This window comes from Pteropus alecto, unplaced genomic scaffold, assembly GCF_000325575.1.
Source record: "Pteropus alecto unplaced genomic scaffold, ASM32557v1 scaffold122, whole genome shotgun sequence".
In the NCBI taxonomy this organism is placed as follows: Eukaryota; Metazoa; Chordata; class Mammalia; order Chiroptera; family Pteropodidae; genus Pteropus; species Pteropus alecto.
Genome location: NW_006431917.1, coordinates 211,137 through 223,213, shown reverse-complemented (window position 1 = coordinate 223,213; position 12,077 = coordinate 211,137). Strand labels below are relative to the sequence as shown.

General features: G+C 37.0%; 1 protein-coding gene and 1 non-coding gene across 4 annotated transcripts in view; one reads left to right on the top strand and one right to left on the bottom strand.

Annotated features, from left to right (window-relative positions):
• The window catches only part of ZFP30 (ZFP30 zinc finger protein), a 91,589-nt gene that overhangs the window by 6,395 nt on the left and 73,117 nt on the right, over positions 1 to 12,077 (top strand). For 2 of the 3 annotated variants that reach the window (XM_015600660.2, XM_015600662.2), the window contains 3 exons: positions 1,752 to 1,833; positions 6,101 to 6,227; positions 7,152 to 7,247. In XM_015600660.2, coding sequence (XP_015456146.1) covers positions 1,825 to 1,833; positions 6,101 to 6,227; positions 7,152 to 7,247 — 232 coding nt within the window. In that variant the 5' untranslated portion in view covers positions 1,752 to 1,824. Of the gene's footprint in view, positions 1 to 577; positions 1,834 to 6,100; positions 6,228 to 7,151; positions 7,248 to 12,077 lie in introns of those variants that run through there. The other variant, XM_006906197.3, reaches the window with a different exon arrangement.
• Positions 36 to 154, bottom strand: LOC112474098. The gene has a single exon (XR_003044278.1). It is a non-coding gene; the product is annotated as a 5S ribosomal RNA (ribosomal RNA).

The following is a 12,077-nucleotide window of genomic DNA, read 5'->3' as shown; positions in this document are numbered from 1 at the left end:
TTTCAATTTTTTTTTTAATTATTATTAGTTTTTAACACCTACAGCACCTGGTCTTCCTAGGTGGTCTCCCATCCAAGTACTAACCAGGCCCGACCCTGCTTAGCTTCCAAAATCAGATGAGATCAGGCACATTCAGGGTGGCATGGCCGTAGACAGAGCTATTTTTAATGTATGTCTCAGGTATAATTGATAGAAATTTAAAAATTTTTTATTAAAAAATTAAAGAGACTTAAAAGAACAAAACAAAGGTTTCCTGGGATACCATTAAGTAGAGATAACAGAATAAAGTTTTATTCCAAGTTCATTCACAGATTATTTTATTCACATGCATATATACATATATGCATAAGTATGTAGTTTTCCTGCCAAAAATAGAATTATACTACAATATTACTTTCTAACCTATTTTCTTCCCCCAGGAATATGTAGTGACCATCTTTTCATTACATTAAATAATTTCACCTTCATTTTTGTGGGTGTGTAGTTTTACAATGTGTAAATGCACGATAATTTATTTAACCTTGTTGAAGGATATTTTTGTGGGTTTTTTTTGGCCTTTTTGGCTTTTCTGATCCCATTAAAAACATTTTCACACATTTCATTTTTTTCTACATTATGCCATAAGTATGAGGTATTATCAATTTTTCAAATCTGCAAAGCGAATTATTTTACTATGCACCTCCTTAGTCTCTAGTGAGCTTTAACCAATGAGTTATTTCTACTTTGTAGAGAACTATCCATGCTCAGATTTAACAAATTCACTTTTCCCCAGCCTGGTTACCAAGAAAGATGGGTTGGTAGATTAGATCATGCAGGCTTTATTGATGATTCTAAACAGGAAATGGTGAACGATGAGCTCTGAGGATTGTGAGAATGGGAAAGGGATCTCAGTGTGCAAGTATAGTTTTGCCATGACAAAGACTGCTAGGCATGGCTTATGCAAGTGGTTCTCAAATTGTGGCATCTGGACCAACAGTATCAGTATCATTTGAGAACTTCTAAAAATACAAATTCTTAAGCCCAACCCCAAACCTACCAAATGCCAAACTCTAGGAGTTTAGTAGGTTACAACCCTGCAAACTGTTGTAATAAGCCTTCCAGGTGATTATGATGTATATGATGTTTGATTACCAAACTTTACTGCCAATTATAATCACCTGGGGAGGTTTTATAAAACCATAGATTTTAAAAATTGTGATTCCCAGGTCACACTCTAAACTAATTAAATCAGAATGTTGGGGGGATGGGAGTTCAGCATCATTATATTGTAAAGATCTGCATATGATTTGAATGTGCAGAAAAGTTTGGGAAATTCTTGTCCATACTATTTTCTGCCTTCTGGTTTAGAGAGCTCAACCAGATTCCTAAGTCTTAAAAGGAAGCTTTGGTTTAGATGATATAGCTACTTCTCTGCTGGAGAGGTGGGAATGGAGGAAGACGGATATGCTCAGGACAGGTCTGGACAGCCCTTTTTTAGGTCCACATCAGCTTACCCATAGTGGGTCACTTACTGGAAGCCCTCCTGTCTTGACATGTGCTTCTATGCAGGGGAGTCTGTGCTTTGTGACTAGTGCAACTGATTTTTCTGTGGTTTGGGGGAGGATATGTATTTGTCTAAACTACCTCTTACCTCATGACTCGTCAGTGTGTTGTGGGTTGCAGGGCTGTTGCATGTAGGAATGGAGTAGTGTGGGTTTTTAATATTTGGAGTTCTGAGGCAGTTCTGTTAAGGCTTCACATTCTTCCCCCAGCCTGGCTTCTGTGGACTCTGCTCTAGGGAAAGTCCCTTGAAGAAAACGGACCAGTTCTTTCAACTCTAAAATCATGGCTCATGTAAGTTGGCGTTTCTCTCTTTGAAATTCTGTAATTTTTTTTTTTCAAGTTATGAGAACATTCTCATTACTTATCCTGAAGCTTCGTAACAGAGCCCCATCCGACAGGTTCTTCCCAGTTCCTCCCATTCTAATGAGGGATGGAACTCGGCAGCCCAGGCCCTTCCTGAGTGCCCCACTCTTCTCCATCAATGTCCATGTGTGAAGTGACCAAATTATTCAGCATCTCCTGTGTGTTCAGCCTTTGTCTAGAGCAGAAATAAAGCAGAAATGAAGTGTCTAGAGGGGGATACTTGATCTGAGACTCAGGACTAGAGAACACTTTAGAGCAGTGCTGTCCAAAAGCATTATAATGTGAGCACATATGTAATTTTAAATTTTCTACTAGTCACATATTAAAAGTATCATAGAATTAGTGCCTTCATGCAATAGATAGGATGTCAGTCTCATAAAAAGTATACAGCAATATGCAAGGCACAAACATAATCTTAAACTTTTTAGTAGCCACATTTAAGAAAGTAGAAAAATGTAATTTTTTAAATAATATTTATTTTCCATTTATAGTGGCATACAATATTATATTAGTTTCAGGTTACAACTTAGTGATTAGACATCTATATATCTCACAAAGTGATCACCCCAATAAATCTAGTACCCATCTCACTGTATAGTTATCGACTGTATTCCTTATGCTATCCTTTATATCTCCATGACTATTTTGTAACTACCATTTTGTACTTCTTAATTTCTTCCCCCTTTGTCACCTATTCCCCAACCCCCTTCCATCTCATAATCCTCAAAATATTCTCTGTATCTTTGAGTTTGTTTCTTTTTTTTGTTTGTTTTGTTCTTTAGACTCCACATGTACATAAAATCATATGGTATTTGTCTTTCTCTGACTGACTTACTCCACTCAGCACAATACTCTTATGGTCTATCATGAATATCTTTCTTCATTCCTGTACTTTTAGTCTCTGCGTGTCTTTTAATCTGAAGTAGGTCTCTTGTAGGCAGCATATGTACAGGTCTTGTTTTCTTATTCATTCAGCCACCCTATCTGTTGATTGGAGCACTTAGTTCTTTTTCATTTGAGGTATTCGATGCCACTCTTTATTCATATTTTTGATACACGTATATTTTTTTCTCAAAGAAGTCCCTCTCACATTTCCTGTAATACTGGCTTGGTGGTGATGAACTCCTTTAGCTTTTTTTGTGTCTGGGAAGCTCTTTATCTGTCCTTTGATTCTAAATGATAGCCGTGCTGGGTAAAGTAATCTTGGTTGTAGGTCCTGGCTTTTCATCACTTTGAAATTTTGTCCCAGGCCCCTCTGGCCTCCAAAGTTTCTGTTGAAAAATTAGCTGATGGTTTAATGGGAGCTCCCTTGTAGATAACTTAATTGCTTTTCTCTTGCTGCTTTTAAGATTTTCTCTTTGTATTTAACCTTTGGCATTTTAATTATAATGTCTTGGGGTGGGCCTCTTTGAGTTCATCTTCTTTGGGACTCTCTGCGCTTCCTGGGATTGTATGTCTATTTTCTTCGCCAGGTTAGGGAAGTTTTTAGTCATTATTTCTTGATGCTGTGCCAGAGACCCCTTAAACTATCCTCATTTTTTTTTTTTTGGATTCTTTTTCTTTGTTGCTGTTCTGATCGTGTGTTTTCCACTACCCCATCCTCTAAATCGCTGATTTGATACTTCGCTTCATCCACACTGTCGATTCTCTCTAATGCTCTCTTTATATCAGATATTGTATTCTTCATTTCTGACTGGTTCCCTTTCATGTTTTCCACCTCCATTTTTATGTTTTCTATCTTAAAGTTCTCACTGAGATCATCTATTCTTCCTCTAAGTTCATTGAACATCGTTATAACCAGTGTTTTGAACTCTGCATCTGTTAGATTGCTTGTCTCCACTTTGTTTAGTTCTTTTTCTGGAGCTTTGTTCTGTTCTTTCATGTAGGACCTGTTTGTTTGTCTCTCCATTTTGGCCACTTACCCGTGTTTGTTTCTATGTATTAGGTAGGGCTTCTAAGTCTCCTGGCTTTATGAGGTAGGTGTCCTATGGGGCCTAGTGGCAGTCTTCCCTGGTCACCTGAGCAAAGTGCTCAAGGTATGTCCCTTGTGTGAGTTGCTTGAGCCTCGCTTGCTGTTTGCACAACAGTGGGAGGGATTGACTCTTGGGCTGACTGGTCAGGAGGATTGGAGGGTGAAAGGCTGACCCTACAAAGCAGAATTCACTTTAGCAGGGCTCTGGTGCTTGCCCAGTCTGCTTTTTGGGTGTGTCCTCATCAGATGCAGCCCTGGGGGCTACTCCAACTCTGTCCCTGATCAAAGCAGGCCAGCTGGGAAGGGCCCAGCTGCAGGCGAAGTTCAGCCACAGCTTGTGCACTTCAGGGCCACCTGGTGAGACTCACCAAGCAATCCGCAGATGGCTGCCACCCATGCTGGGTTTATAGGTGCCTTGAGAGGCCAAGCGAGAAACCGAGGCTGGCTGCCACTAGTGCCAGGCTTGGTGCTGCTCAGCAAGAAGTACGGAGCATGCTGAGGCCAGAAGCTACTTCATTGGGTTTTGTGAGCCTTTGCAAGATTTTAGGAAAGTCCACAGCAAAAAATATGAATAAATGAGCGAAGCCAGGCCATTGGAAGGAGCTTAAGGTGGGTCAGCAATTTGGGAGAAGTAGAGTCTCAGGGAATCTTCTGGGTGGAGAGATCTGCGTTATCCAGGTTGGTAAAGGCTCAAGTATGGCAGCGGCTGCCTGTTTCCACACACTGGGATGGAGAAGGGCTCAACCAATGAACAATGCACTCTGCTAGCCCTTCTGTCTGGGAGAAATTTGCCCCTCCAGCCCTCACCCTGAGGCCCGACAATTCAGTGTCTCCCCATATGTCCCTGTCTCTCCTTGAGCAGCTGTTCCAGCACTGGAGCTTGGAGCCAGTGAGTCCTCACCGAGAGTATGTCTAGGCATGTGCTCTTTAAGAGGAAGGTCTGCAATTCCCACAGCCCTCTGTCTCACTTAGCCACAGTCTCTGCTGGTTTTCACAGCCAGAGCTGTGGAGACGTCTCTCTTATCAGCACTGGAGCCCTGGGCTGGGGAGCCCAGTGTGAGGTCGGGACACCTTGCTCCTGGGAGGTGGGGGGGCAGGAGCTCTACACCCAAGATAACCTTCCAGATTCTCAACTGCCACATGCTATTGTGGAGCTGGCTGTTTTGCTTCTTTGCTCCTTCTACCTGCCTCTTACATATGTCCCCAGTTGTAGGACTTCTGTTCGGCCAGACTTCAGGTGAATACCAGTTACGGTTGCTCTGTAATTTTGTTGTAATTTTGGTATGGTCGCGAGAGGAGGCATGCATAACATCTAACTTCTATGCCATGTTGGCTAGTCTCCCATGCAATTAATTTTAATGTTTTATTTAACCCAATATAGCTAAACATATTATTTCAAAGTATAATCAATATCAAAATTGTTGGTATTTTACTTTTTGTTTCTCTTTCTAAAGTCATCAGTATCTGGTGTGTATTTTATACTGAACAGCACATCTAAATTTGGACTAAGCACATTTCAGGAGCTCATTAACCACATGTGTCTAAGCTAACATATTGGACATTGCAGCTTTAGAGGTTTCGTGTAATCTAAATTCTAAACATAATATATTTAAAAGTAGAAATATCTAAATATAATCATTAAATCTGAGATATCTATAAAATGGACTATTGTGTAGTAAATCAAAAATATTCAATAAAGGATTTGTTATAATAAGGAAAAATGCTAATGATAGAACACAATCATGACATTAGGTGTGGAAGAAATTCTTGAATGTTATGCAAACTCTACTTTTTAAAATAAAGATTTTATGGTTCGTTTGGGGAAAAGAATTCCATCAGTTTTTTTCTCTAATCCTTAAAGGAAAAGAGGTTAGAGTAAATCACATTGAGAATTTTTTAGGTCCATTGCAAGCAGTGTTCTTATGAACGCTTTCATTAAATTGGGAAATTCTGATAATTACCTGAACATATATAAAATTAGGGATTCCACAGTACAGAGGCAGTTTTGTCTATAGCAGTGGTAGGCAAACAAACTATAGCTTGTGAGCCAGGTTCAGTCCATGGCCTGTTTTTGTATAGCTTATGATCTCTGCCATTTTGAAAGAATCATTTAAAAAAAGAAGAGGAAATAGAAATGTGACACCATATGTGGCATGCAAAGCCTAAAATATTGGCCCTTTACAGAAATAGTTTTACAAATAACACGTGGGTCTGTCATTTCAGGATTTGGTAATGTTCGGAGATGTGGCTATAGACTTTTCTCAGGAAGAGTGGGAATGCCTGAACTCATACCAGAGGAATTTGTACAGAGATGTGATATTAGAGAATTATAGCAACTTGGTGTCAGTGGGTAAGTTTGTGTCAAATAATTTAGAAATTCATAGGATTGAATTTCAGGGCTTCTGTTCTTAAAAATTAGCTGAGTATCTGCTTTGTAGTTTAGGAATAGGCACCTTCAGCTCTTAAGCTATAATGTAACACCTTCAACTTCCCCCATAATTCAGTAACCTTTATATCTCTTTTGTCTTTTTTGTAATTGTTTCTCTTTAATGACAACTGGGTGTAAATTCTTAGAGTCTCACAGCAAAACCATTGTCAAAGAAATCTGGTTTCATACTGCTGTAGGTAGTCTGTTATACGCCAACTCACCTGCAGTGCGAGTAGGAAGACAGAGATGTCTGGCTCTATATACCTATTGAAAAACTTATACAATATATATAATGATGGATTGAGTCAACTGTTAAAACTCAAGTGAACATATTAAATTTACTACATTAGACATATTAGCTTTTAATCGATTTACGATTAGAAGTTTAAAATGTATAAACTTTGCATTTAACATTGAATGAATATCCTGGCAAGAAACTAATTATTTTCTTCTTAGCAAAATGTGAAAAAATAGCAAAAGTAGTACCTATTAAACATATAATGCCTACTAAGTATTAGAGACTCATCCAAGCACTTTGTTTATTAATTCAAACCTCACAATAATACTATGGGTAGACTTTTCCCTTTTTACAACTGAGGAAACAGGCCCTTGTGACCAAGGTGACAGGGAGGATTTGAAACCAGAGGTCTCGGTCATTAACTTTCCCTCAAGAGACAGCCTGTGTGAGTTTAAATTAAAATAAGATGATGTTCCTATGGCTCTGTCAGTGTGTGTGATCCTGAAGTAACTCTAACATGAATGCTTTCAATCCCATTGCTCTTCTTTGTTCTGAGGCTTGATCAAGTAAATACTTTATTATATTCCTTTTTCTTTTTTTTCATGCAGGATGTTCTACTTCCAAGCCAGGTGTGATAACCCTATTAGAGCAAGGGAAAGAACCTTGGATGGTTGTGAAGGATGAGAAAAAAGAATGGTGCCTAGGTGAGTAAGTGCTAATTAGGCAGAGGTAAGCCATTGTGACATAGCACAGTCCTGCTGATTGGGAAGGAAACACACCCCTTCAAGGTTGATTATAAAGAAAAAATCTGAAACCTGGGAAAAAAATTTATACCTCAGCATGAGCCACCAAAGAAATTTCACCACTTGTTTCTTCTCTTGTATTTCCCTCTCATTTTAATGGGGGAAAGCTTTCTTCCCTCATGAAAATGATTTTTCCTGTATTTTGGATCCAATTTTCTTTGTAGCTCATCTTTTGTATTTTGCTTTTTATGTATATATTTCTTCATTACCGTTTTTCATAGAGTTTACATTGTAGTAGGAAAGTTATACAATAAACAAATGGATTACCAAATATCATGAAGTGATTAAGTATTATGAAAAAAAGTGAATAGAGTAAGAATGTGGACAATTATGATTGGAAAATGGAGTAGCTTTATTTTATTTATTTATTTATGCACTTATTTATTTATTTATTTATTTATTTATTTATTTATTTATTTTTAGGTGAGGCAACCCTTGATTGACCTCACAGATTGCAAGGACCTTGTCAGCTTGCAGTCCCTTAATTTTTTTTTTTATGTTTTACGTCTACAGCACCTGGTTTTCCTAGGTGGTCTCTCATCCAAGCACTAACCAGGCCTGACCCTGCTTAGCTTAAAATGGGGTAATTTTAGATAGAATGGTCATGGAAAAGGAATCAGTTGGAAGAGGCTCCAACTAGTCGAAGATGGAACCATTAGAGTATCTATACACATAACTGCAAAGTATTGCAACACAAAATTTGCTTAGTTCCATAAATTCTTAATGATATCTACAGCAAATTTCACACCCCCGGGAACTGCTAGAGAACTAACTTATTTGAAAAACATAATTTTTAAAAATTAATTAATTTATTTTTTGTGGTGACATTTGTTAACGAAATCTGGTTTCAGCTGTACATTTTAACAGTAAGGCATATGTTTATTTACATTTGTGTTCACCTCCCATAGTTAGATTTCTTTCTGTCACCACATATTTGACCCCCTTTACCCTGTCTGCCTCGCCTCTCCCTCGTCCTTTCTGGTAACCACTAGTCTATTGTCCACTTCCATGAGTCTGTTTGTCCTGTTCATTTGTTGCTTTTAGGTTTATATCCCCCATATAAGTTATATCATGTGATTTTCAGCATTTTCTGTCTGGCTTATTTTGCTTAGCATGATTATCTTGAGGTCCATCCATGTTGTCAAAAATGGCAGTATTGCATCTCTTCTTATGGCTCAGTAATATTCCATTGTGCCACAGCTTCTTTAACCAATCATCTATCATAAGACATTTCGGTTACTTTCATGTCCTGGTCACTGTGAATAATGCTGCTATGAACATGGATGTACAAATATCTTTTTGGATATGAGTTTTCAAGTCTTTGGGGTAAATACCCAGTAGAGGGATTGCTGGAACATAATGTAGATCAATTCTTAGTTTTTTGAGGAACCTCCGTACTGTTTTCAATAGTGGCTGTACCAGTTTGCAGTCCCACCAGCAGTATATGAGGGTTCCTTTTTCTCTACATCTTCTCCAACATTAGTTATTACTTGTCAATTATAGCCATTCTAACAGGTGTGAGATAGGATCTCATTGTGGTTTTGATTTACATACATTTCCCTAATAGCTAGCAGTGTTGAGCATCTTTTCATATATTTGTTGGCCATTTGTATGTCCTCTAGGGAGAAGTGTCTGTTCAGGTCCTCTGCCCAATTTTTGATTAGACTGTTTGTATTTTTGTTATTGAGTTGTAGGAGTTCCTTGTATATTTAGGCCCTATTGGAGACGTTGCTTGAAAATATATTTTCCCACTCGGATGGTTATCTCTTTACCTTGTTTACTGTTTCTTATGCTGTACAGAAGTTTTTTAGTTTGATGTAGTCTCATTCATTTATTTCAACTTTTACTTGCCTTGCTTTTGAGGTCAAATTCATAAAATCCTCTTTAAGTCTAAGGTCTTTGAGTCTAGTTCCTATGTTTTCTTCTATGCATTTTATTGTTTCAGGTCTTATATTCAGGTCCTTAATCCATTTTGAGTAATTTTGGTGCGTGGTCATAGACAACAGTCTAGTTTCATTCTTTTGCAGGTGGCTTTCCAGTTTTCCCAGCACCATTTATTGAAGAGGCATTCCTTTCTCCATTGTATATTTTTGGCTTTCTTGTCAAAAATTATATGCCCATATAAATTTAGGTTTACTTCTGGAGTCTTGATTCTGTTCCACTGGTCTGTGTGTCTGTTTTGCTACCAATACCATGCTGTTTTGTTACGATCACTTTGTAGTATAATTTTGAAGTCAGGCAGACTGATGCCTCTAGCCTTGTTCTTTTTTCTTAGGTTGGCTTTGGCAATTTGGGTTCTTTTGTGCTTCCATACAAAGGATGATTTTTTGTTCTATATATTTTTTTTAAATGCCGATGGGATTTTGATGGGGATTGCATGAAATCTGTATAATGCTTTAGGTAATAAGGTCATTTTAATTTTGTTGATTCTTCCAATCCAAGAACATGGAATATCTTTTCATTTCTTTGTATCTTCTTTGTTTTAATAGGGTCTTATAGTTTTCATTATATAGGTCCTTCACATGTTTCATTAGATTTATTCCTCGGTATTTTATTCTTTATCTTGCAATTGCAAAAGGAATTATTTTTTCCACATCTTTTTCTGAACTTCATTATTAGAGTATAGGAATGCTGTGGATTTGAACATTGATTTTATATGCAGAAACTTTATTGTATTTGTTTATTGTTTCTAGTAATGTTCTTGTGGAGTCTTTAGGGTTTTCTATATAGTAGATCATGTCATCCACAAATAATGACAGTTTGACTTCTTTGTTTCCTCTTTAGATGCCTTTTATATTTTTCTCATGCCTGATTACATTCACTACCACTTCCAATGTTATATTGAATAACAGTGGCAATAGTGGACAGCCTTGCCTTGTTTCTGATCTTAGAGGGAAGGTTAGTTTTTCCCCATTAAGCATAATGTTGGCTGAGGGTTTGTCATATATGGCCTTTATGATATTAAGGTGCTTTTCTTCTATATCAATTTTGTTAAGTGTTTTGATCATAAATGGCTGCCGTATTGTCGAAGACTTTTTCTGCATCTATTGATAGGATCATAGGATTCTTATTTTTTAATTTGTTTGTGTAGTATATCACATTAATCTATTTGCTTATGTTGAATCATTCCCGTGCCCCTGGGATGAAGCCCACTTGATCATAGTGTATAATCTTTTTCATATGTTGCGGTATTTGGTGCAGCAGTATCTTATTTAGGATTTTAGCATCTGTGTTCATGAGAAATATTGGTCTGTAGTTTCCTTTATTTTGTGTTATCTTTACCAGATTTTGGTATCAGGGTAATATTGGCCTCATAAAAGGAGTTAGGAAGAAATATATCCTCTTTGATTTTTTTGGAAGAGTTTGAGGAGAATATTTATTAAATCTTCTTTGGATGTTTGGTAGAATTCACTGGTGAAGCCATCTGGTCCTGGACTTTTACTTTTGGTAGTTTTTTGATTATTGCTTCCATTTCCATACTGCCGATCAGTCTATTTAGATTTTCCAGTTCTTCTTGATTCAGTCTAAGAAGGTTGTATTTTTCTAAGTACTAATCTATTTCATCTAGGTTATTAAATGTAGTGTTATATACTTTTCCATAGTATTCTTGTATGATCCTTTGTACTTCTGCGACGTCTGTTGTAATTTCCCCTCTTTCATCCTTGATTTTGTTTATTTGTGTCCTTTCTCATTTTTCTTCAGTGACTCCTGCTTTCTTTTTGCAGTTGATCTTCATTTTCAAAGCAATATGATCAGAGAATACGGTTGGTATGATTTCAACCCTCTTATATTTGTTGAGGGTATCTCTGTGTCCCAGTATGTGGTCAATCCTTGATAATGTTCCATGTACACTAGAGAAGAATGTATATGCAAGTGTTTTAGGATGAAAGCCTCTGTAAATGTCAATTATGTCCAGGTGGTCTGATGTGTCATTTAAGGATGATATGCTTATTGATTTTCTGTTTGGATGATCTGTCCATATGAGACAGTGGGGTATTTAGGTCTCCTAGTATGATAATGGTTTGGTCTGTTTCTCCCTTTAGTTCTGTTGGTATTTTCTTTATATATTTCAGGGCTCCCTGATACGGAGCATAGATATTACTAAGTGTTATGTCTTCTTGATGCACGATTAACTTTATCATTATGAAGTGTCCCTTAGTATCTTTCTTTACCTTTTTATTTTGAAGTCTGTTTCATCCGATATTAGTACTGCTACTCCCACTTTTTTTCTGAATGACATTTGCTTGAAGTATCATTTTTCTACCGTTTCGCTGTGAGTCTATTTTTCTTTTGAATTGAGATGTGTCTCCTGGAGGCAGCATATTATGATTGGGTTTTGTTATTTGATTCATTCTGCAACTCTGTGTCTTTTTATTGGTGAGTTCAGTCCATTAACATTTAGGGTGATTATTGAGATATGAGGTCTTCTTATAGCCATTTTATCTTTTGCTCCTGGAATCTCGGTGTTTCCATTGCTTCCTTGTCCCTGTGTTTCTGTTTTCTTTATTTTGTTTGGGCTTTGTGTAAGTTTTCCCTCTGGTCCTTCTTGTTTTATGTTATATACTTCAGTTATGAATCTTTGGTGTGTGGTTATCATTACGAATATATGAAGGATAATTATATATATACATATATAATTATCCTTCATATGTATTTATATATATTATATATATATAATTATCCGTGTGTGTGTGTGTGTGTGTATATATATATATATATATACATATATAT